Here is a 26,901-nt window from a genome sequence, read left to right as displayed (position 1 = left end):
TCATGTATTTTATCTGCTTTAAATTCTAATATGCATATTATTATATGCTGTCTTCATTTAGTAGATATCAAAATATTTCCATGTTTTATTCATCATACTTATAAATATAATTATTCATGCAGTATCTTACTGTAGTTGATTAAATTCACAAGGTTTTCTTATTTTTGCTATTGCTTATAGTGCTGCAATGAACATCTTCATGTATATCTAACAGAGATATTACTTTCTTAGAGGGTATTAAAATCTTAGTGGCTCCTACTAGGATTTTCCGTATTTGTTTTTCAAATAATTGTCTTAGTTTATGGCATTTAAGTAACTTTATCTCACCAGCGTTGTGTTTTATAATTTTCAAATAAATTTTCTGCTTTGGATAAGATGTTTTTACTTGTTTGTTTTCTAGACCTTAGAGCTCTAATGCTGTTCAGGGTTTCTGTTAGTCAATAGAGCTGTTTTCTTAAATTGGTAATTGAAACATGTAGTTTAGGAGAGGCCTAACACTGGGAAGTCTAAAATAGGCTACCTTTAGGGGCTGGCCCCGTGGCTGAGTGGTTAAGTTCCCGCGCTCCGCTGCAGGCAGCCCAGTGTTTCGTTAGTTCGAATCCTGGGCGCGGACATGGCACTGCTCATCAGACCACGCTGAGGCAGCGTCCCACATGCCACAACTAGAAGAACCCACAACGAAGAATACACAACTATGTACTGGGGGGCTTTGGGGAGGAAAAGGAAAAAATAAAATCTTTAAAAAAAAAAAATAGGCTACTTTTAGAAATGTAATTTTTAATTCATTAAGAGATTAAAAGTGAATTGACTACCATGTAGCTCCTACATGAAAGATACCATTTAAACTACGATATAAAAAAGAGGATTACATACAATTTTAGTAAGTTCTCAGTGCATTTTGCCTTATATCTCTTTAATAAGTGCTGAATTCCATAAAGAAATTCCTTAATTTTCAAATGCCTTAATCTCTCCCATACATGGCTTTATATCACTGAAGTTTTGAAAGCTTTTCTTATTTTCTGTTGCCTTTATATCTTTGGTTAAAAGCGCTTTTCTCATCCAGGAGCTGGTTGGTGTTGGGCTCTGTGTTCCACCCTCTCTCACAGGAGCAGATAGGTGGCTCCTCTGCTGCTGGCCTTGGGACGGCCTCCCTTCACTGTCAGAGTGTAGCACAGAACAGAATGGAAAAGGGGTTTTATGCTCTTTGGATATTTATGTTCAGTGCAATTCTTTTTCTTTCATGGTGCTTACGGTTGCCTGAATGAGTCTCTATTCCGTTATGGACTTGTTTACTAACACTTTCCGCTGCTTTCAGTGATCTCTTAACTGTTAGTTTCTTGATCACTGCTTGCAGCAGCTCTTCTAAAATGGTCTATTTAAAGATGCATACAGAACAAAATGAAGTACTTCTTAAAACCGAGGCAGACACCAGAACAGATTTTTTGTTTGTTTGTTTTCAAAAAATACATGTTTCTTTGAGGAAACTTGGTTATAAAACTCGAGCTTGTGAAGCTAGAAATAGGAGAGGGCATTATTGGTGTTTTAAAAGACTGTTTACAAAGTGATCATTGCTTACTTCCTTAAAATAATTGATTTCCCTGAACATATGATTGATTCTCTAAAAAATAAAACACTTTTACCAAATTTTTTTTTTCCTGGAGCATGCCTGTTAGACAAAGTAAAAGTATTAGGTTTTCTCCTCAACAAATGACTAAGTAATGACGGTCCTACATGATGCCTTTTCATGACAAATTGGAGGGTTTTTTCTTCTCTTTTCATTTAACCACAGACTTTTGTGTACAAAGAGAAGTCATGCTACTATGTCTATCAGATTTGGATTAATAACTAATAAGAGAATTTAAAATATTTGATATTAGATGTAGACAAAGGCCAAATAATATTTATTGTTAAAGAAGATATTTGGTGAAATCCCTAAATCATATGGTTTTAGGTTTTACTTTTCAGCTTGACTCTGAGGCTTTAAAAATAAAGTTATTGCACTTATATGCACAAAGTAGTGTTGCCTCACTGTATTACTTCTTAGACAGTTTATCGCCTTTCAGTTAACAAAATATATTTATTTACCCTCTGTTTTGATTCTCTACATGTGACATCCCCTACTCTGCATCTTTTACATTGTTATTTCAATAATCCTATGAGGAATAATTTTTATTACCATTTGATTGGGGAAAAATATGAGTTCCAGTGAGATTAAACAGGATAGGCAGCGTACAGACAGCAAGTAACAGAGTAAGACTGGAACCCAGGTCTGTCATAGTTGAAAGGCTCATGTGTTTTCCATGGAACCATAGTTCCTTATATACAGTGTCTAAATTATCTAGGCTATAACTTTGATACTAACAGCATGAGATTGACTTAAGTATTGTTGCACATAGGAAATGAATCTAACATGGATAAGGCAAAGAAATCAATAACCAACAGTGAGATTGTCTCTATTTCCAAAAAAATCACTATGCTGGAGATGAAGGAATTAAACGAAAGGCAGCGGGCTGAACATTCTCAAAAAATGTACGAACACATGAGGACTTCATTAAAGCAAATGGAAGAACGTAATTTTGAATTGGAAACTAAATTTGCTGAGGTTTGATACCATAATTTTTATCATACAATTCGAGAGTAAAGAATTAGTCATGGTAGACATTGTATTATTGGAAGAGGTTTGTTGGTATCTCTGAAGTAGCATATTAATATAGTGCTTGTGTTTCGTGTAATGGATAAATGAAGAAAGATATATTTTTAAATCTGAAGTGTTTAAATAGAAAGCACATATATCAGTGAATACGTGCTTATTTCTCACCAGCATTATATTATTAGACTTAATGTACAAAAAGATGTTATTTGCTTAAGAAAGGAGTTGCTTTCCACTACTATCCATTCGTTTAACAAATGTTTATTGAGTACCTGTTAATGCCAGACACTGTTTGGGGGCTGAGGTTATATAGGAAACTAAATACACAGTAGTCTCTGCTCTCAGGAACTTTGCATTCAAAGAGGAGCTTTTAGACTTTTTTGATATGGTCAGAATTATTAAATTAGCTGGCAGTAAATATAGTTTGAAAATATTCAACAATTTATGTTGAAGTAGCACCCTTGTTTGTTTACCTTGAGAATTATATATTTTTCAAAGCATGTACGTCATTTTGTTAATTTTAACAGTTGCTAAATATATATTAATAAGATTTTAACTCATTTAGATTTATTTATAGATGATATACTTGAAGTGAAATACCATGAGTATATTGCAATCCAAGCAAATTAAGACTGTCAGAGATTCAAATATTATTAGATTGTGATTGCCTAATAGGATTGACTTTTGGTGCATTGGCATGTAACCAGAGTTTTATAATTTGTTCCTGTCTCTCTCTTTACCCTCTTCAATCTATTCTTAATACTTCACACCGAGTTCAGTATCTGAACTAATAAAAGTAAAGAGGACGGCAGTACACTAAAAGCTAAATTAAAAGGAAAACCTTGCCAAAAACTGATGTTTCTGAGCTTTCTGTTACCTTTTCTTAGCTCACCAAAATCAACTTGGAAGCGCAGAAGGTGGAACAGATGTTAAGAGATGAATTAGCTGATAGTGTGAGCAAGACCGTAAGTGATGCTGATAGGCAACGGATTCTAGAATTAGAAAAGCATGAAATGGAACTAAAAGTTGAAGTGTCAAAGTAAGTGCCTGCAAAGGTTTTAGTCATTTGTAGATGCAGCTACTCTAATTTGTCTTTAAGAAACCTAATTACTGTGGTTTAGGGGTAATATTTTTAGTGGCACTTGATACAGGTTTCTTTTCATAAGAACAGGATTAAAAAATATTAAGATTGATTTTTAAAGAGTGTAAATAATAATATTGAAGAAGAAATAACTTCTAAGATTCACTTGTCCAGATTCATTTTTCAGAGTCCAAGGATAATATTGCAGAAAGTACTGAACTTGAAATCAAGACCCTATAAGGTCTAGTTCTTCAACATACTAATTTTTTTTGGAGGCAATAATGGTGGCCATTTAATTTATTTAAACTTGAATTTCTTCACTTTATTGAGGGAGTAATAGTACCTTTTCTACCTGTCTCATAAGCTTGCTATAAAAATCTGATGAAAAATTCAGATTTTGATTCAATTTACATTTATTATCTACTATGTCTTGTGCTAGGTATTAAACATGTATTAACTCATATAATTACATTTAAAAACCCTGAAGTAGCATTGTTATTTTTGTTTTACTTGTAGAAACAGTTTATTAGTCTAGAACAGAAAATAGATGTAAGGGGTAAATACTATGTGCCAGGTGGATGCTGTGTACTCACTCTCTTTGTCATTTATGTTACTTCAGTAGAAAGTATTAAGGATCCTGAGTTGATCTGTCAAGCACAAATAGTAAAAAAGGTTTTATGGCTTACCCATAAAGTTAAAGCCTTTTTTTTTTTTTTGAGGAAGATTAGCCCTGAACTAACATCTTCCACCAATCCTCCTCTTTTTTTGCTGAGGAAGACCGGCGCTGAGCTAATGTCCATGCCCATCTTCCTCTACTTTATATATGGGATACCTGACACAGCATGACTTGACAAGCCATGCTGAGGTCTGCACCCGGGAACCGAACTGGCGAACTCCAGGCTACTGAAGCGGAAAGTGTGAACTTAACCGCTGTGCCACTGGGCCAGCCCCAGTTACAGCCATTTTTTGGAGCCTTGATAGTCCTTTTGAGACTGTCAGTCATTCCCAGCCCTTTTCACTATGAAGGACTCCTTTTTTAATTCTTCCTTTCACCTCATGGACCTCATCTTTTAGAATAAATAAACTGATTTATAATTATTCATTTTATTATATTTTATTTTAATTTTTATTTTTTCCGAGGAAGATTAGTCCTGAGCTAACTGCTGCCAATCCTTCGCTTTTTTCTGAGGAAGACTGGCCCTGAGCTAACATCTGTGCCCATCTTCCTCAACTTTATATGTGGGATGCCTACCACAGCATGGCTTGCCACAGGGTGTCATGTCCACACCCGGGATCTGAACCTGCGAACCCCAGGCCGCTGAAGCGGAACATGTGCACTTAAGCGCTGCGCCACCGGGCCGGCCCAAATTTTATTATATTTTAATTAATCAAAACTTGTATAACTGGCAGTGAGGAAACCTAATGTATCTGTCACATTGAACTAAAATTATTGCAGCCCAAAGTAAAATGCATTTTACTTTTCCTGTGTAATCTTATCACAGTAGTCCAATAGGAAATTTAATGACTTAGCCCTGTTTTTGGTTAATTGTAGTAAATGTATAATCTGGGTTTTTTCCCACATTTCTGACAACTTGTAAATTTAAAATAAATCAAAACACACATTACTCCACCTAGGGAACCTAGGAAGTTTGAATTTCTGTATTCTTAACTGGAATATTATATCAAATAAACCTACTTAATACCTTATTCATGCTATGCCAAACTATGATAATTAGTGTCTTATGAGAAAGGTGTGGGAGAGGAGTTCTTTGGCCATATACCTTTGGACAATGCTATGTACATACGCAGTTTGAGATGTGTTTTTACTTTAGAACTTCTCAGAACATTTAGTATGATACTATATGTTATGAATTTTCAAGGGAGAAAGATGTTGGGAATGGCATTTTTTTACAAAACACTTGTTAGCTTCTCATGGAATTATGTTTCATGAAACAGTTTAAGAAACTTTGCTTTAGTATTTCACACAAAGAAAAGATGCTGGAAACCAATGGCTTTTCTAGAAATTTTTAAAATTCTAGTATTTACTTTGAAAATGTACCTAGTCATTCCTGAAATATCTTATCACTTTCTAGACTGAGAGAGATTTCTGATATTGCCAAAAGGCAAGTTGAAATTTTGACTGCGCAGCAACAATCCAGAGAAAAGGAAGTTGAGTCCATCAGGATGCAGCTGTTGGACTATCAGGTATGTGCAGTATTCGATCTGCTATGTGGATTCTTTTCATTTTCCTAAACTCACATTAGATCTTGGGGTGATTTTATAGTTTTAATCAGAGGATGTATTGAATAGAGGCTACTATTCTTGTTAATTGTAACCTAATTAGGAAAACTCTTTAATTTGAAAAACCATTCATAATACGGAAAAGCATTTAAATGCCTGCAAATGCATTGTGCTGGCTGCTGATCAAAGTTAAGACAGTGAAGAGAAATAGTAAATCTTTCATAACAGTATTTTCTCTTGTATTTATATTTAGCTTTTCACATATCCTCACATTATAAGTTTTTTTAGGATTAAAAAAAAATTGTCCACATTAATGTTATACCAATATTGTTACTTATTACATATAGAAGTTCAAAAAAAAAAAAACCAGCAGGGGCTGGCCCAGTGGCTTCATGGCTGTGTTTGCATGTTCTGCTTTGGCGGTCCGGGAATCAAGGTTCAGATCCTGGCCGTGGACCTACACACCACTCATCAAGCTATGCTGTGGCAGAGTTCCACATGTGAAAAGTAGAGGAAGATGGGCACAGATGTTAGCTCAGGGCAATCAGTCTTCCTCAGCAAAAAGACGAAGATTGGCACAGATGTTAGCTCAGGGCAATCAGTCTTCCTCAAGCAAAAAGAGGAAGATTGGCACAGATGTTAGCTCAGGGCAGTCACTCTTCCTCAGCAAAAAGAGGAAGATTGCAGTAGATGTTCACTCAGGACCAATCTTCCTCGCCAAAATAACCCAAAAAACAGTAATATTACAACTGTTATTTAGTTAGATGCCAGATTTGGATTATAAGTATGTTTTGTCTAGGTTTTTTTTCTTTTAGAAATTTTTAGTAATTTGTAGTGAAGCAAGGCTAGGGCCTGGCCCCATGGCCAAGTGGTTAAGTTCGCACTCTCTGCTTCGGCAGCCAACAGATCCCAGTTTGGATCCTGGGCACGAACATGGCACCACTCCTCTGGTCATGTTGAGGCGGCGTCCCATATAGCCCAACCAGAGGCACTCACAACTAGAATATACAACTATGTACCGGGCGGCGTCGGGGGGGGGGGGTTTGGGGAGGAAAAGAAAACATTGGCAACAGATGTTAGCACAGGTGCCAGTCTTTAAAAAAAAAGCAAGAGCGGATTTTTGTAGGATCTCGTGTACTACACTGTTTTAAACTTTCTTTACTAACTTGTGATTTTAAATCCATGATAAGTTTTGTTGGAGAAACTTGAAACTTACTGCAAATATGTATTCTTTTTAATATCAGGCACAGTCTGATGAAAAGGCACTAATTGCCAAGTTGCACCAACACATTGTCTCTCTTCAAATTAGTGAGGCTGCTGCTCTTGGTAAGTTGGAGTCTGTTACATCTAAACTGCGGAAGACCGAGACCTGTAATTTGCGCTTAGAGCAGAAACTCGATGAGAAAGAACAGGCCCTCTATTACGCCCGTCTGGAGGGCAGAAACAGAGCAAAGCATCTGCGCCAAACAATCCAGTCTCTGCGACGACAGTTCAGTGGAGCTTTACCTTTGGCACAACAGGAAAAGTTCTCTAAAACAATGATTCAATTACAAAATGACAAACTTAAGATAATGCAAGAAATGAAAAATTCTCAACAAGAACATAGAAGTATGGAGAACAAAACATTGGAGATGGAATTGAAGTTAAAGGGGCTGGAAGAGTTAATAAGCACTTTAAAGGATGCCAGGGGAGCCCAAAAGGTAAACATTGATTTTAAGTTCAGTATTTCCAAAAGACCTACATCATAATTTTAAGTTCTTAATATGTGCCTGTATGAAAAATGCTTAATATATGACCAAAATTCCAATTATAATTTATTAATGTAGATATGATAAATTAGGAGTTTCGGCTATGGGATGTTTATTTGTAAAAATAAAAAGAGACTCTTCTAAACAATGATTTTAGTAGAAATACTTAGATTGTATAATATCAAAGAGTTTTAAACACTCTGGAGAAGTTCATATATATTAATTAAATACAAATTATAATTATTCTTAAACATTATAGTGGTTATCAGTTGAATTCTACTCTTCATAATTATTTGTTTAAAATTATTTACAAATTGTAGGCCCACATTTATTTTTTTAATGAAATTTTACTTTACCCTCATTTGGAAGGGATTAAATAAAAAATAATAATCTTGCAACTAAATTTTATGTCTAGGCTAGAAGTAAGTGCCCAACAAATATATGAAAGTAAATGAATAAGTTAAAATGAATGTTAGTTAGATATACATTCAAACATAATTTGAAGAATGTTTTATGTTAAGATCATACATATTCTTAGGAAAGTCTATGAAAATTCTAAGTAAATTTTGCCATGTGGCTAAACCAAAGATAATCTTATATCTTACTTTATAATAGAATGTCCATTAATTTCAGTTAAAGTCATTAGGATCAATAGAGAAATATATTATTTATTTATATAGCATTTACGTTTGCATATATAATTTGTAAATCTTTAGGTAATCGATTGGCATATGAAAATAGAAGAACTTCGTCTTCAAGAGCTTAAACTAAATCGAGAATTAGTCAAGGATAAAGAAGAAATAAAATATTTAAATAATATTATTTCTGAATATGAGCATACAATAAGCAGTCTGGAGGAAGAAATTGTGCAGCAGAATAAGGTTTTATTTTATATTTATTTTGGTGTTTTGTTGCTAAGATTTTAAACATAAAAACATTGCCTTAGTGAGTACATCATTCTCCTAACTGAATATAACTCCCATTGTTACTGTATTATAAAATATTCTGTTTCTTGTTTTCTAAGCTATTCTAAAAATCCATGTTTATTTATTCAGTTGTTGTAATAGTAGTCTTAAACTTAAGAGGAACAATCCATGAGGAACCTTATTTGCTAAGTTAATTTTCATTTTGATATTAGTTATTTGGCTTTTTGCGGTTACAAGTTTCTGCTGGCTCTCACTGGTGGAGTGGGAGAAGACAGCTTGGTGTAGAATAAAGCACATATGCTTTGAAGGCAGACAAAATTCACTAAGCACATGCTTGCTTGTCTCAGAAATTTTGTTGTTCCCTCCACTTAAATTGTTCTTCCCTTAGATACCTGTATTGTTTATGTTTTCACTGCCTTCAGGTCTTCTCTCAAATGTCTTAACTTATCAGTGAAGCCTTACCAGCCACCCAGTATACAACAGTAAATCCTATCATCAAGATTCCCTGAATAGATAGACCTGGCTTCATTTTTCTCTATGGTGCTCATCCCCCTCTGGCATATTACATACTTACTTGTTTATTTATTGACTGTCTCCCTCTCACTAGTGTGTAAGGTCCATAGTGAAAGGGAGTTGGTCCTGTGCACTGCTATGTTCACATTGCCCAGAATGGTGCTTTGCACATAGTACATATCGTTAAACATGTTTTGGATGGAAGGATGGATGGGTGAATGGGTGAAGTGAAATCCTGACTCCACGTCTGCCTCTCTCTGTGATCTTAAGCAAGTTACTTCATCTCTTTGAGCTTGCTTTCTTTTTTTCCATAAAATGAGAATAAGAATAGTGACCTCAGAGGGTGGTTGTAAGGGTTAAATAAGAAAATGTATGTAAAATTCCTGTTAGATGCCTGGTGAGAGTGTGTGTGTTTGGAACAAATTGTCTTTTTCAGTTTCATGAAGAAAGACAGATGGCCTGGGATCAAAGAGAAGTTGAGCTGGAACGTCAACTAGACATTTTTGACCGTCAGCAAAATGAAATACTAAACGCAGCACAAAAGGTATGAATGATTTCAAATGTAAGTGGGGTTTTTAACTATGTCTTGTCATACAGTTGTGAAAATGAATATTCTTCTGACTGCTGCAACTGCTTTCTTTTTTAAAAAAAATGCTGTTTCTTAACAGTTTGAAGAGGCTACAGGATCAATGCCAGACCCGAGTTTGCCCCTTCCAAATCAACTTGAGATTGCTCTAAGAAAAATTAAGGAGAATGTTCGCATAATCCTAGAAACGCGGGCAACTTGCAAATCACTAGAAGAGGTGATTAAAAGAAATTGCATTTTGATTAGTGTATTATTGGGTATGTTTGTGGAATTTTCTAAATAATACTTTTTAATGAAGGCAAAACATGGGATGATGAATCTGTTGCTAATTCCACTCTGCTTTTCTACTCTCCCATAATGTTGTAATGTTTGTAATAGCCAATAAAGAACAGCAGATATGGCTAACTGAATTCACAAAACGTTTAATCACTGCTTGTTACTTTTGAGCACACTGATCAGCAGTAGTGAGCATGAAAGGAACCAAAAAAGAGCATTTGATTGTAGCTTTATGAGCATTGTGTTTCTTTCCATTGTATCATCAAGAATTGTTTTCTTTCATCCTTCTTTATTTTTATGTTTTATTTTGAAGTGCATGTTGTGTACTCTATGAATCAGTTTTCGCTTCATGCTTTTTTGTGCATGGTTAAGGGATTTGAAGGTAAGCTAGAAATTATTTCTTAATTTAATTTAGGTCTTAAATTTGACTAATAGGGATCAAATCTGTGTTCCTTGTTAACTTGTACAGAAAATAATGTAAATTGAATATGATTTTTATTTTAGTTTACATTTAAACATATTAACTGTAAATACATCTAAAAATAATTTTGCAAATTAAAGTGTACATTTTTACTCAATTGAGGAAACAGACTTTCTTCAGTAATTGTAATATTTGTCATTTATATGAATTGCCACTGAGTTACTTGATTTAAAATATCTGCCTTAGGCATTGGCCCTGTGGCCTAGTGCATAAGTTCAGTGCTCAGTGGCCTGGGTTCAGTCCCCAGGTGCGAGACTACACCACTTGTCAGCAGCTATGCTGTGGTGATGACCCACAAACAAAATAGAGGAAGGTTGGCACAGATGTTAGCTCAGGGTGAATCTTCTTCAGCAAAAACAAAAAAGAAAGAAAGAAAGAAAAGAAACTGCCTTAATCCTATTGGAGAGTAAGTACTTTCTCTGTTTTGTTTCAATAAACTGCAGATTTTATAAAATGGTTCGTTGACTTGGGCCACTAAAGTTCCAATTTTTATAGTGACTTTTTATAGCTGACTTTTATGGATTACTCTTCCAGGACTCTGATAGTCAATGGACCGAAGTAAAAGGAATGATTAGTTATTTCCTTTCTAAATCGAGCATGACCACATATTTCTAGTTCTAAAACTGCAAGGTCTAAATAAAGTACCTCAATTAAATTTTATTTTCGTCATAACAATGAAATTTCTAACACATGTGATAATCTTATAAGTAAAATATGCATGCAGATAACTGCTGTCACAAGAAATATAATTAATCTTATTAAATATCATTAGGCTATTATAACTGTGATGTGAAAAATAAGGTGAAACTCTTTTTTTTGCTTATATCTAATCTGACAAATTGAGACGAAGCATTTTTAAAAGAAAATTAAACTTTAGTAATTTATTATGATTTGATCATTGCAGAAGCTAAAGGAAAAAGAATCTGCTTTATGGTCAGCAGAGCAAAATATTCTGTCAAGAGACAAAGTAATCACTGAACTGAGGCTTCGATTGCCTGCCACTGCAGAACGAGAGAAGCTTATAGCTGAGCTTGGCAGAAAAGAGGTGGAACCAAAATCTCATCACACATTGAAAATTGCCCATCAGACCATTGCAAACATGCAAGCAAGGTTAAATCACAAGGAAGAAGTGTTAAAGAAGTATCAGCGTCTTCTGGAAAAAGCCAGAGAGGTATTTTATTGTGTTCTGTTTTGCTATTTTATTTATTATCATGTTTTTTAGTCAAATGCCAAATATTCTGCCCTGAAGTGTAGTTCATTTCTTGCTTTCATAGGATTCTATTTTGGAATTGTTACTTTCACATGATTGGATTACAGATCTGTCAGTAAAACTGGCAGTTTGTGTGTGTGTATCTTTCTCTTACGGACAACCGAACCCAGACTAGCTGTCATGGGAAACCATATGATTTTGAAAGCTATCAATTGAGTTTATAGGTAAAGATTGAGACAGTAAGTTAGGATGAAGTCTATCACACTAGTAATCAGTGAAAACCATATTTGTTAGAACTTTAAGGGGGAAATCTAACATTTAAAAAACTTTCTAGAAACAAGTTAAAAGATGATGGATACATTTTATTCTGGTATTAAGAATAAGTTGTGATCTAAGGCAGGACTTGTCAACTTGAACATGTACTAGGGGAAACTCATACTGGTATAAATACAGACATACAGATATTGTTCCTTCCCTATCTCGTAGGGATTTTGGGAGATTAAAGATAATGAAATATTTAAGGTCTTCAGAATGTGAGTTTCTCTAAATCGTAGTTTAAGACATAGTTTTTATTTTGCTGTAAAACAGGAACAAAGAGAGATTGTTAAGAAACATGAGGAAGACCTTCGTATTCTTCATCATAAATTAGAACTACAGGCTGATAGTTCACTCCATAAGTTCAAACAAACGGCTTGGGTAAGATTCTGAGAACTTGGTTCTATTCTTTATTGATTTTTGAGACCATGTAATTGAAAATTTAGCTCTTTTTTCTTTTAGTAGTAGCCATCCTACCTTTTGTAGCTGGAATAATCTAAAAAACACCACAGTTCTGATCATTCTTATACCCACATCCTTTAGTAGCTCACTGCTGCCTATGAAGTCATGTGTATATTCCTTAGCCATGTACTCAGAGCCTTCCAAGATCTGACCTCAGTCTTTCTTTCCAAATTCTGTTCTTTATAAGTTTACCTATATCTAACTGCTTTTCATGTTCTGAGTTGAGTTTATGCTTGCCTCTTTTGATCTTTGTGTTCTGTATATGTGAAATGACCTTTCGCCTCCTAACATGCAAACCTTAGCATCCTTGAGCCCAGCTTATTAATTCAATCAACATTTGTTGATCCTGTACTGCATGTAGGCTCTTTGTTAGGTACTACGAATACAAAGAATAAGATCTCTATTTCCTGTCTTTGAGCCTTCATTGCCTATTAAATCATTAAATTTTAGATTAAATATTATATGTTGATCATATGAGAAACCAAATTAAAATTAGAGAATAAGAATGGCATTGAGTTGTACATGCTCATAGCTAATTTATCTGTATTTCATAGGATTTAATAAAACAGTCTCCTACTCCAGTTCCCACCAACAAGCATTTTCTTCGTCTGGCTGAGATGGAACAGACAGTAGCAGAACAAGATGACTCTCTCTCCTCACTTTTAGTCAAACTGAAAAAAGTATCTCAAGATTTAGAGAGACAAAAAGAAATCACTGAATTAAAAATCAAAGAATTTGAAAGTACCAAATTACGGTAAGTCTTAGAAATGTGTTGTAAAAATAGGCAAATAGTAATAATGATATAATGAAGATAAATATAAGCATTTGCTATGTCATGTGCTGTTCTAAAAACTTTACATATACGTATTATTTTATCTTCAGGACTACTTATGACAAAGGTTATTATTCTCCCCGTTTTTCAGGGAGAAAACTAGGCCACAGACTCAGTAACATGCCTAGGAGGAGGTGGGAAAGCCGCAGTCTGAGTCTAGTCAGTCTGACTCAAGAGCCAACCCAGATTCTTGTTCAGAATCTTGTTTTTAACCTCTTTAAGCTTAGGTTTCATCATCTGTAAAATGGAAATGACAGTACTTACCCTGGCTCTTTCAGGGTGATTATATGAAGGTTATATGAAAGTAATTTGAAAATAGTAGAGTAACGTAAATATAAAACTTTTGTTGATACATCTACAACAATTTCTGGCACACAATAGAGGCATAATAAATAGCATTTATTCTCTCGTTTAGAGATTCCAAACATTGCTCAACCAATTTATCAGAATACAGATTTTTAAACCTAAAATAGGTTTATAGTTATATATTTTGTCGTCATTGTAGAACTATCTGTCTGGGCCTCAATTTCGTATCTGAAAAAATGAGAAAGTTTAACTACTTGACTTATAATTCCATTCCAGCTCGGAAGCTCTTATTAGAACTTTGATTCTTTACTCACTTACCCAAGTGAGTGGGTGTAGAAAATAATCATCCTTTGAAATTACCTTGTGTATGTTATTTTTTGGCACATGAAATACTTGAGTAGTTGTTTTATACCTTACCATTTCATGTTAGCCTAAAATTATACTTTTATTCTCTGTGTGCACATTGGTGTACGTATTTTAATGTGTCTCAGGAAATTATAGTTCTGCATGTTTGCTTTAGTAAAACCGTATATTTTCACAATTTGATGATTGCTTAAAGTGACTTAAGTTTTTGCTAGAGCAATAAGTCTCAGAGTGTTTAACACTTGTTCATGGTTTAACACAATCTTCCTCTCATGGATCAAAGTTTAATAATTTTAATCTCCATATTGATGACCTTATTAATACAATGTCCATATGCACAGTGAACTGGATATAATTCAGAGTATCAGACTTATGAAGCTGAATGAACAGAGGGATTAATTGAATTAATTAAGTCTATTGATTGTGTCTACTTCCATATATATAGATATAAATATTAGTTATAGATAGGGATATAATACTGATAGCTTTGGAACCAGAAACAAATTAATAGCACAAGTGATTTTTGTGAAAGTTTATATTTTGTTTTTGTAACATGACAATATAGAGCAGTGGTTCTCAACTGAGGTAATTTTGCTCTCCTTCTTTTCCCTGGGGACATTTGGTAATATCTGGAGACATTTTTGATTGTCACAACTAGGGGGTACTACTGACATCTAGTGGGTAGAAGCAAGCAATGCTGCTAAACATCTTAGAATGCACCGGACAGCCCCCGACCCCCAACAAAGAATTATCCAGTAAAAACATCAATAGTGCCATTGACATAGAGGAAGCTGTCACATCTTGCAGGAGACGTAGTATTTAAAGTACTGTTTTGTTCATTGTCTGTGTTATTTGTCTAGAGCCACCAAATTACTTGATGTAATCATTGCCAAAAATAGTAGACAGAAACTAGAAGAAAAAGGTCTATTTTATGTTAAGTTTAATACTCATTAAGTGGAATGAAGAACTGTTCTTTTTGATTTCAGTCAAGACTTAGGTTGTAAGGATACTTAGTACCAATAATTTGCTCTTTATAAAATTTATATCAATCAAAGTGTTAATTGCAGCAACCACTCCATTAAATACCTATGTTTGCTTATATTAGTCTCCAAGAAACCCATGCAGATGAAGTGAAAAAAGTGAAAGCAGAAGTAGAGGATTTAAGGTATCTTCTGGCCCAGTCACAAAAGGAGACAGAGAATTTAAAATCTGAACTTCAGGTTCAAAAAGAAGCAAATTCAAGAGCTCCAACAACTACAATGAAAAATCTAGTAGAACGGCTAAAGAGCCAATTAGCCTTAAAAGAGAAACAACAAAAAGTAAGTAACAGAAAATTATCAACATTTAGGAACTACCTGTGGTAGATTGCTTTTAGAGAAGACTTGTAAAAGATGATAGTGAACATCTCTGTTCTAATAAAAAGTATGAGCCTTATCTTATGCTGTTAAGCAGGGTCTTTCAAGATAATCCTTTTAAATAGCCTCATTGGTGGTGTTTTAAATGCAGGTATAGTCCAGTTTATCTTTTTATGTTGTCATTGATCTGATTTGTAGGTTATCTGTAGGAAATAAGGGGAACTCTTAATTCCATTATTTCTTCTCTTTTTCTACTGGGATTTCATGCTACTGAGGCTATTTTGAGCAATTTGGATAATTGAACAATTTGGGGGTTAAGGGGGCGATATGGCAGTGAGGGGGAAGGATTAAAGAAGAAGATCACAGAGAGAGTTTTATGAGAAGGAGTTGGTCGGTGGATTATCTGATTTATTAGTTTTTTAATTTATCTCAGATTTGATTTACTCAGTTGTTTTAGAAGGTGCTGCCATTTTTCCATGCTAGCTTGTGAAATTTATTGGCAAATTTTAAGCCTTTTCTTATCCTGTAACTTTCCTTGTCTATTTACATTCAATTAATTTCACATGGAAGTTTGTGCTTCATAAGTAATTTAGATAAATGTCAAACCTTGAATATTTGAAACATACCTGGTTTCTGTGATATAAATTGCTTGATTTAATACTAAGTTCCCAAATTATTGAGGCTATGAACTCTCACCCTCACCCTCAATTTGGAAAGTACTGAGTACACTTACTAAAGGAAATTCATTTGAAAAAGTTGGGTTGTTTGTGAATTATGTTTGGTTAAACACATAGCATTTTAGGGAAATAGTTGAAAGTAATAAAACTTGTTTATTTTTTGTATTACATATCGCTGGTATAAAATATAAACTTTTCAAAAGAAAATTTATGTATGTTGTAATTTTTAGGCACTTAGTCGAGCACTTTTGGAACTCCGGGCAGAAATGACAGCAGCAGCTGAAGAACGCATTATTTCTGCAACTTCTCAGAAAGAGGCAAATCTCAATGTTCAACAAATTGTTGATCGGCATACTAAAGAGCTAAAGGTAAAAATCAACACATATATTAATATAAAAAATTCTGATAATTGCCTTTGGAAGAGAATCTACTTTGATATATAGTAATTTTGATAATAAATAGGGGATTTATTCTAATGAATTATAGGTAGATAGATATGCATACATACACATGTTTTGAACAATAAGTATCTGTATTGCACTCATGCACTGATTAATAGCTTGAAGTTTAGCAAAGGATAGGTCATTTTAAGCTACACTTCCTAATAGAATTAAATTTAGGAAAATTTTACTTAGGATTTTTACTTCTATGTCGACAAGTGAGAGAAGTGTTTAGATTTTTTTGTTTTGTTTTTTTTCTTTTGCCTTATCAGAATTTTCTATCTAGTTTTTGCTAGTTTATAGAATGAGTTAATCAGTTTTCCTCTTTTTTCCCCTGAAAGTTTAGGAAAATCATGGAGTCCTTGACATTTAATCTATAGAGCTGCCAGGCTCCGAAGCTTCTTTTGAAGTTATTTTCTTTTTGACACTGTATTATTATTTTCTTACATGATCATTTGGTTTGGTGATTTAAACATTTTTTTCCCAAAACGTTTCATAATGATTTTCAAATTTCTTTAAACAAAATTTCATACAGTTTATTCTGAGTAAAATTAAATACTTATTTTTATCTGTTTTATTTTGTTGGTAATTTTGATCTACTCTTGATTTATTTGCGTGTGCCCCTCACCACCGTTAAACTGTGTAGGGACTGGATTTTTCTCACATCTTTTAAATCTCTTGTTGTACCTATCAAGATTATGAGCATAGCTGACAGTAAAAACCCATTAAGTAAATAAAAATATGAACAGGAATGGCCCTTTCTTGATCTCTTTTTCAGTATTTTTCTCTTTGCCTGAAAAGTCATCTTCTCTGAATTCTTCACATTCTTCAGGTCCTTTTGCTTGAAGCCTTCCCCTTCCACCTTCCCTAAGGACACTTAATGTTTTTCTTCTAACTGCATTGTACTACTACTACTTTCCAATTAGTGTTATTAGTAATGCTTTTTGGCCTGTAATAATTTATTCAACAAAACGTGTGTTAAGTTCAAGTATTCCCATCACTGTTACTATGTAGGACAGCTAGGACCTCTCTCGTGGCTTATCTGTACTGTCTACTATTACAAGTTACCCTTTCATGTCCTGTCTTTACAAAGTAAATTAGAAACTACTTGAAGTCTGATTTTTTTTATGCCACTCTTATGCTTCATGGTATTTATAATATTGCTGTGTACATTGATATGTACTTGTTTCTTTAATTAATTTAATCATAATGAAACATTTGCTTATTTGGTAAAATTTTGTTTCTGGGTGTTTGCTGAAAATGAATTGCTTTAGGCTGTTTCTTCATGTTTTGTTTTGTTTTTTTCCTCAAAATAGTTTTGGTCCATTTGAAATGAAAATGGAAAATGTATGTATTTAGTGGTTATTTTTTTTCCTTGTGTACTTAAAAACTTAGATTGAAACTTTTATGGTATACTTTCTGTTTATTTTGCTTTTGTCATTGATACTTGAAGAGTCATGAATTAAACCTTTCTTTATCTTGTATTAGTCGCAAGTTGAGGATTTAAGTGAAAATCTCTCAAAATTAAAAGAAGCTCTTAAAACAAGTAAAAGCAGAGAAAGCTCACTAACTGATAATTTGAATGACTTAACCAATGAACTGCAAAAAAAACAAAAAGCCTATAATAAAATGCTTAGAGAGAAGGGTGAGATTGATCAAGAGAATGATGAACTGAAAAGGCAAATTAAAAGACTAACAAATGGATTACAGGTAATTTTGTATTAAATTATGATAATGTCTCTGCCTGATAGATTGTCTTTTATAATATATAGGTAGTAATTTATTCCTACTTTTTAATTTTGTCTATAATATTTGCTGAAACTAGCTTTCAAACCACTTTGTTAATGTAGCTAATTTTTTCAGTGCCCTCCATTGTATTTTTGGTTCTAGAGTAGCATATTTTATTAAAATGCAGCAACAACTACCATGTTATATATCAATAGTGTCATTTAGGAAGTATGGTTAGCTCTAGGTTCAGGAAGTGTCTGTAATTGGAATATTTTTGTGTGTTTTGTTTGATACTTTTTAACTTGTAAAAATACATCTTATTTTTCAGGGCAAATCTCTGATAGATAATAAACAAAGTTTAATTGAAGAACTCCAAAAGAAAATTAAAAAGCTAGAAAGCCAGCTGGAAAGAAAGATGGATGAGGCAGAAATAAAGCCTATGAAAGAAAAGGTATGTGAAGAAACATACTGATTAATATATTTAAGGTAGTGATAGACTAGGTTGAATACATAATTGATGAACAGGTGGTACACTCTGCCAATTGTAGGACCTAATACATACTGTAAATGGTACTGAGTAATGTAGAGAAGTCTAAGACAAGTTTCTGTCCTTTAGGAATTTACAATCTACTTGAGGAGGCACCTGTAATGTAAGTCTTATTCAGAAATTACTACATCATCTCTGTGTCATCTTCCTGACATTATAGTATCACACCTTACGTATCCAACTGTATTTATCACCTCCCCCCAATGTAATTGTTTACATAGATTGATGCTTTTGACCTTTAGGAAAGAAATCTGGACATTTCTAGTCTTCTACCTTGACCCAAATGTGTCCTTTTTAATCTTTCAGTAGACTGGACTGTTATTTCAGGGTAAACAAAGTGATTTGGAATATATTTGAAGTCATAATCAACCCACCTACTCATAAGTTGATTCTGTTAATGTGAGAAAAATTGCTTAAAATTTTCTTACAAGTTAACTAGTAAACTATTTTGTAATAAAAAGTACTGATAGAACTAATCAACCCAAAGAAAAACTAAAATTGGCTAAAATACATATAATTAAATTTGTTATAAATAATGAACTGAAGACTTTTGGGAGCGTTGAAAATATCAAAAAAGACCTGGGAAATATTGGTGTTAGTAGTAATGTTTGCCCCTGAAGAAAATTACAGTGGAGGAACTATGGTTAGGAAAAATTTTTGTTGGAGAATTTACCCAGAAAATATTCAATGTCTGTAAAATAATTTCAATAGCACAAAAATAGAAAAGAAAATTGTCTCTTTCATGGCACTGAATAGAAAATGGCAATGAGATTAAAATGTTTTAATGGAGTATATTCCAAAGAATATTTTCCTTATGAAAATTCATCAGTGTCAGTATAATTTTGGTTAAAATGTTTGCGTTTGTATGCATGGAGCCGCATCATACTTGCTATCAGAAGCTTTGCTGGTGAAAACTGCAGGATCAAGATGTTCTTACTTGGCTAGACTGCTTTCTTCACTGCCTCCCTGCTTGGTCGTAGGTCTAATCTTTGGATACCAGTTCCTAACCTGATTCCTGTCATAATACCTCAATAGCCTTGTGGCTTTGCCTGGACTCCTAATTTCTGTCCTTCAGTTTATTTCTCCTTAAAATGAAATAATACTGTTCGCATTGCTAGTTTCTCAAGATTATTTTGACAGTGAAATGAAGTAATATGTGAAAGTCTTTGGCAAGCCATCAAGTCCATACCAGTGTGTGACATTATTACTAACTAGAAAAAAAATGAGAACACAGAAGGGTACACTAATAGTAAAATATGTATTCAGGGGGCTGGCTTGGTGGCACAGTGGTTAAGTGCGCATGTTCTGCTTCAGCAGCGCTGGGTTCACTGGTTCAGATCCCGCGTGCAGACCTGCCCACCACTTGTCAAGCCATGCTGCGGCAGGTGTCACACATAAAATAGAGGAAGATGGCCACAGATGTTAGCTCAGGGCTAGTCTTCCTCAGCAAAAAAAAGAGGAGGATTGGTGGCAGATATTAGCTCAGAGCTAATCTTCCTCAAAAAAAAAAAAAAAAGAAAAAAAAATATATATATATATTCAGGAGACCCAGCCCTGACAGCGGTGTTTTCACCGCTTCAGTAGCCCAGGTTTGTATCCTGGTCTTTGAACCACACCACCTGTCTGTCAGTTGCCATGCTGTGGTGGTGACTCTCGTAGAAGAACTCGAAGGACTTACAACTAGGATATACAACCATGCACTGGGGCTTTGGGAGGGAAAAAAAAGAGGAAGATTGACAACAGATGTTAGCTCAGACAAAATCTTTCCCTACAAGTAAAAAAGTAAATCTATATTCAGGAATCTAGTGAGAACATTCTTTCAGATTACATGGTGCTGGGCATTTCTAATTTGTGAATTTTTTTTTTGCTCAGAGAATGCTTTCATAAGTGAAATTTCAACACCTTTTTCTCTATAGACAATGTTTTTAGCCTATCTATATAATAAAACCTACCACCATGCCTTGCATTCCTGTGTTTCTTATGCTGCTGCTTTTCTCCAGAGCATTTATTACTCTCTGGCGTACTAGAGATTTCCTTGTCTGTGTGTTCATCTTTTGGACTGTAAGCTTTAATGGCAGGAACTTTGCCTGTTTTGTTTATTGTTGTATCTGCAGCCCCTAGAACACTCCCTGGCACATAGTAGATCCTCAGTATTTGTTGAAAGAATGAAAATTTTAAAATTCAATAATGTTATTCTGAAATCTATGCATAAGAGGTTTATTAGTACAGAAAATATGAAAAGAGAACTTCTCTTCCCATCCTCTCTTCGCCCCTTCTCTCCCCGAGTCTAGAGCAGACCCTTGGTGACGTTGCCTTTGTTATTTTTCTGTTCATTTTTAAATTATTTCAGCCTTGCTTCCCTCACTCTTACTTCAGAGGATGATGTCAGATGGGATAGAATTGTCTAATCCCCACAAAGCACTCGGTGCTGCAGAATTATTTGCTTACACACCTTATGCTGCCAACTAACATTTACATTTCTGGAATTACACAAAATTACTTGTATACATTTCAGAAAAAAAAGTTAATAGCTATCAAACACTTACTAAAGCTTTTACATTTTTTTAAGGATACTTATTAGCTGAACTAAATAAATAAGGTAAAAAATTAGCCAGTATCAGAGAAGAAAGTTTTGATAGGGCAACTTATCTTAGTTGGGCATTTGACTTGAAACTGGGCATTTAATTTTAAACTATGGTTAACTCTTTCAGCCCCAAACTTCCCTTCTATAGTAAATACAGTTTCATAATGCCCGATTTACTATTCCAAGTGAAATTCATGGTTAATGTAAAATACCTACGTAAATATTTCAAAAGTATCATTATAAATGTCCTAAATGAAACATAAAGGAGAAACATAAAAGGAAAATAATTTATAAAAGTAATAAATATATATTTTTCATATTTCAACATGTGGATGTTCTGGTGTGACTGCACTAGAAAACATAATGAAGTAGTCATGTTGCTTGCACCTTTAGGTAGCATTAATGTGAATTCAGAACTACAAATGCAGACTGGTACAAATGTAACGTTTTGGCAACTCACATGTCACAATGGCTTTGTGTTTATGATTTGATTTCCAGGATGATAAACAATTATTGGTACAGTTTTCAGCAAAATGATGTCTACAGCCTTTCCTTTTATAAGGCCGTTGTTTTCCTGGAAAATTCAGTATATAGTAAAACCATTAAGAAATTGCTTGGTGGAATGGAAATATGTTCTTAGCTTAGACAGTCATTAACAGTTTTTAACTATATGAATGTCCGGTAGGACATTTGAAAGTTGTTCAGTACAAGAGACTGTTCTGCATTACGTAGACTTTCCTTGGACATTTTATCTCAATTATAACAAAACATGACACCTACCCCTGAAATATCCTAATTCTCTTCCCTGACCCCGCCCTTCTTTTTAGCACTTTTCACCAACTAACTTACTACAAAATACTTTCATTCTTGTTTTTTGTCTATATTTTGCTCCCTTTCCCTAATTCATCCAACGAATCAACATAAACTAGACTGTAATATCCATGAAGATAGGGCATTTTGTCTGGTTTATTTGTTGCTTTTAGTCCTATTGCCTAGAGTAGTACCTGCACATGGTTAGCACTACAGAAGTGTCTGTTGAACAAGAGAAGTAATGTGCGTTGAAGATTTGAATGAGCTCTAATGCTAGGAGATTGCTATGGGGTGACAAAATTGGGTTGGTCATTTATGCATGTAGAGTCTTTGTTAGAAGCTTAGCTGTAGTCATGATCATCTGTATTTGAATCTTCATTTTAAGACACCATATGGGTGTTGGCATTAGTCTCAACTATTCCCCAGAATTTCATTTGTCGAGGTATAGAATACAGAATGCTTACACTGAAGGGCATTTTTGCTAATAGCTAGGCATGCCTAAAGATTCTAGAAGTTAGATAGCAAAATGAACCTATTTACATATTCTCTAGAAAGTATTGGTTTACCATTGTTCTAGTAAATTGTAATTGCTGAATCTCAAAAAAAAAAATTAAAAATAATATTGATAATTTTCTTCCTCATTTGTTACTGTTTTACAGAGTACTAGAGAAGAATTAATTAGGTGGGAAGAGGGTAAAAAATGGCAAACCAAAATAGAGGGAATGCGAAACAAGTTAAAAGAGAAAGAGGGAGAAGTCTATATTCTAACAAAGCAGTTGAATACTTTGAAGGATCTTTTTGCCAAGTGAGTTTAAATTTAATGTAAACCTAATTAATGTTTAAAGTCTTTAATTGACCTGTAACTTGTATAGTTTTATTGTACTTGATAATATGAGAAATTTTCTAGTTTTATCATTTATTATTTATGATTCATTTTTTAAGATTTGTTTAAATATATTTTAATAATTTATAAATGGAATGTTCTATAATTTTGAAGTGTTACCTCATAGCAAATACAGAATGATCCAGTTTTTGTATATTGGTCTTGTAGTGAGTAAGCTGCAGTTTAATAAATTGAACAAGCCAAACAGTGAATGTTATATTTTCATGATTTTATATTAAATCCCACAGAGCTGATAAAGAGAAACTTACTTTGCAGAGGAAACTAAAAGCAACTGGCATGACTGTTGATCAAGTTATGGGAGTGCAAGCTTTGGAGTCAGAAAAAGAGTTGGAAGAATTAAAAAAGAGAAATCTTGACTTAGAAAATGACATATCATATATGAGGTAAGCTATTACATGGAAATGTGCTGTCCATTATAATAAAGGAAAACTGATTGGCCCAAAGAAACTGATACAACCAATGTTTGTTATTTTAATCTTGGGTTCTCTTGATTATCTTTTCCCTTGTGAGTTGAGATATTCCTGGTTCTTTGTATGCCACATCATATGGATTGTGTTCGTGAACTTTTGAATATTATTTGTGAGACTCTGGATCTTGGTTAAATTCTATGGAAAACGTAGATATGTTTGTTTTCGCAGGTTCCAACCTCAAGTTCCAACCTTCTTTCTTTCTTTTTTTTTTTTTCTTTTCTTCTTCTTCTTCCCACAGCCCCCTAGTACATAGTTATATATTGTATTTGTAGACCAACCTCCTTTCTGTGGGCTGTGGTTCCTATATCAGTTTTGTTTTCAAAGCCATTACAATGCTGTTCAGATCTGTCCCGCCTGAGTACCTCCCAGTTGACAATTTGTACATGGGCTGTCTTCTGTCTGTTAGTTCAGTTCTCAGAGTCTTTGGTATTTTGATTAGGATCAATTCTATTACATGCACAGCTGAGGGGTGAGCCCAGAAGTTCATAAACAACTTTATAGGGTCTCTTTCTTGAGCTCTCCCCTTTCTCTGTCTCCCTGATACTTTCTGTTTCCCTGGGGCTCCTCTTTTCAGAACTTAGAACAAATCTGGGGCTTTAGTTACCCTCTTAGACTGTGCACTTTAGCAACTGTGCACACATCTGCAACTAAGCAAGCAACAGGAGGGCAGAAAGGGGGTCGAGGGAGGGACTGCTTTCACCCTACCCCTTTACCACTCACAGCTCTACCAATTGGAGATTTTCCTCCCTAAAAATTTTGGCTCCTGTGGGCTCCCATGGCAGCCTCTGCCACCACTGCCATGGGATTGCTTGAAGGTTGGGGCATGAGAGAACAGACAGAATAAAAAAGTGGTGAGGGATTTTTGCATTCTCTGTGAGTATTGTAAGTTCCCTTGTCCTTACTCGAGCTAGAACTTTAAGGCTTCCCCGGAGCTCTCCATCAGTATGAACACTCACCTTCATGTTTCAAGCAATGTTGTGTTCAAGCCAAGAAACACCAGAGGAAAAGAAAAGCTCAGTTCACCACCTGTTTGCTGATACTTCAGATTCTGGTATTCTGTCCCAATGTTTAAAATATGTACTTTTCAAAGTCCTCAAGGAGCTGCTCCTTGCGTTTAGGAGAGACAAGATTGGATGTGTCTACTCCATTTTACCTAGAATCAGAACTCTCATGTCATTTCTTTAGCAGAGCCTCTGAGACGTTTTTGTTTTACTGTCTCCTTCCAAGCTCTGTCTTCTGATATAGTCATGGTCATACTAAGCAAAATAAAATCATGTCATAACAGTAACAATTAAAACTATTTATAGTTTTCTGTTTCACTCATTTCTTCCAAGATGAATTTAGATTAGTTTTGCTTAATTTATTACTTCCTCTTCTAAGTGCTTACAAACGATCTGTAATCATGTTAATAATCATTGTCAAAGTCTGGTACCTACCTGTAATATTTGGATATGACAATCCTTAAATTTATTCTTAAATTTATGATACTTTTTCTTTCTATTAGTCTTCAAAAATTACCACTAGTTCTTCTTTATTAATGTCTATGGTTGTGTCAGTATGAATGTAATGGGAACATATGAAATTGAACTCTTTTAAAGGAACACTCATTGGGGCCAGCCTGTGGTGTAGTGGTTAAGTCCATGCGCTCCACTTTGGCAGCCTGGGGTTTGTAGGTTTGGATCCCACACACTGACCTAGCACTGCTTGTCAAGCCATGCTGTGGCAGCATCCCACATACAAAATGGAGGAAGATTAGCACAGATGTTAGCTTGGTGACAATCTTCCTCAAGCAAAAAGAGGAAGATTGGCAACAGATGTTAGCTCAGGGCCAATCTTCCTGACACACAAAAAAGGAACACTCATGAGCATCTAACCTTCATTCCATATCCTTTCCTTCTAAGTCGCTCTTTCTTTATTCCTTCAGAATTTTCCATGATGAAGAAGAAAAAATGGATGAAAGAATTCTTCTTTCTTTTGACATCTATTTATAGTTACTGTCTGGTCCCAACAGTGGTTCCTTCCCTTTCTTGTTTTTCTTGGTCCAAACATATGTTCACAACAAAACTAAACCCTTTTATTCTCCTTTGCAGTTTTCACAAGGATCAAAATATTTTAGTTTTGGAAACTTCTAATATTTTTTTAATTCCTCTTTTTTCCCCTAATAATGTTAATCTGTGTAGGCTGAAGTAATTGAAGAAGACTATAAAAGAGGGTGAACTTGTCTTCTATCTCAGTTCAAGTGTGAATTGTGAATTTTATGAATCAGATCTAGATGTTAAAGGGGGGAAGGACATTCCAAGAAAGCAGAACCCTAGCAGAGGCGTAGTGGCAGGAGTGAATCTTTCGCGTGTGGCTCAGGGTGGATTTATTTGCCTAAGTAAAGATAGACTCCTGGACGATTAGTTTGAATAGGTGTGGTCGTGCCAGATTACGCAGGGCCTTGGAGCCCACGGGGACAAATGTAGACTTGAAGTAACAGATTATTGGCACCACTAAGAGCCTTTTTAAATCCTTGAGCTTCTTGACAAGCACATGGATGGTATGAAATTATTATGTAATTTTTAAAAATAGTGGGCATTTTAATTCCGCTATCTTGTGCAATCCATATAAATAGATGCATGGTCTTTAAAAATGTTAATATATTTCTGCAAATCAAAATACACTTTCTAACTCATCATTTAAAGGAGCCCTGAAGTGAATCCTGTGTAGAGGATCATTGTATGCTCATGTTCTGATTTATTCTTTGTGAAGTTTGCAAGTTTTGTAGAATTTAAATAAATGTGGTGTTCATAAATACATATTTTCATTCCTGTATTTTAATAGTAAAACAGTGAAAAGTAGAAGTTTGAATAGCAAAGAGTCTGTGGTTCTTGTTCGTAGGACCCATCAAGCTCTTCCTCGAGATTCTGTTATAGAAGATTTACGTTTACAAAATAAATACCTCCAAGAAAAACTTCACACTTTAGAAAAACAGTTTTCAAAGGATGCGTATTCTGGGCCTTCAGTAAGTACATCTTTTTGTTTTTCTATTTTAAATTTTAAAAGTGAAGTCAACGTCCACCTTTGTCTGGCTCAAAACAGTAGGTCCATCTCATTAATATTAATGTAGTGAAGTCCACTTCTGTTTTACTAGGTAGTGATGTCTGTTAACTTCTTTGCTCCTTCTTGCATAATAACAAATAAACCTAAGATTCTTATACTTTGTGTAAAACTTCATTATAAATGATTTATGGAGGTTTTAAATGTAGTTATCATGAGTTTTTCTGTGGCAAGAACTTCTATACAATTAGATAAAGTAGGGAAATATATTATAACTTTACTTCCATTCAAATGTGTGTAATGTGTTTCTGCATTTTCTTTATAAAGAATCATTAGTGTAGAATTGTTTGTTGTATC

The 26,901-nt window shown here is 34.3% G+C and overlaps 1 protein-coding gene across 24 annotated transcripts in view; it reads left to right on the top strand.

Annotated features, from left to right (window-relative positions):
• CEP290 (centrosomal protein 290) overlaps positions 1–26,901 on the top strand; it is an 87,219-nt gene that overhangs the window by 42,131 nt on the left and 18,187 nt on the right. For 23 of the 24 annotated variants that reach the window (XM_008527131.2, XM_070600060.1, XM_070600048.1 and 20 more), the window contains 17 exons: positions 2,397–2,602; positions 3,538–3,689; positions 5,825–5,936; positions 7,217–7,672; positions 8,437–8,601; positions 9,596–9,703; positions 9,828–9,962; positions 11,407–11,673; positions 12,301–12,408; positions 13,044–13,243; positions 15,096–15,309; positions 16,253–16,390; positions 17,951–18,172; positions 18,519–18,641; positions 22,791–22,936; positions 23,263–23,418; positions 26,386–26,509. In XM_008527131.2, the coding sequence (XP_008525353.1) occupies positions 2,397–2,602; positions 3,538–3,689; positions 5,825–5,936; positions 7,217–7,672; positions 8,437–8,601; positions 9,596–9,703; positions 9,828–9,962; positions 11,407–11,673; positions 12,301–12,408; positions 13,044–13,243; positions 15,096–15,309; positions 16,253–16,390; positions 17,951–18,172; positions 18,519–18,641; positions 22,791–22,936; positions 23,263–23,418; positions 26,386–26,509 (3,032 nt within the window). Of the gene's footprint in view, positions 1–2,396; positions 2,603–3,537; positions 3,690–5,824; positions 5,937–7,216; positions 7,673–8,436; positions 8,602–9,595; positions 9,704–9,827; positions 9,963–11,406; positions 11,674–12,300; positions 12,409–13,043; positions 13,244–15,095; positions 15,310–16,252; positions 16,391–17,950; positions 18,173–18,518; positions 18,642–18,806; positions 18,841–22,790; positions 22,937–23,262; positions 23,419–26,385; positions 26,510–26,901 lie in introns of all 24 variants that reach the window. The other variant, XR_011534703.1, reaches the window with a different exon arrangement.

The sequence above is a fragment of the Equus przewalskii genome, chromosome 29 (assembly GCF_037783145.1).
Source record: "Equus przewalskii isolate Varuska chromosome 29, EquPr2, whole genome shotgun sequence".
In the NCBI taxonomy this organism is placed as follows: Eukaryota; Metazoa; Chordata; class Mammalia; order Perissodactyla; family Equidae; genus Equus; species Equus przewalskii.
Note: the sequence above shows the minus strand (reverse complement) of the source record. Positions and strands in the feature narration are given on the sequence as shown.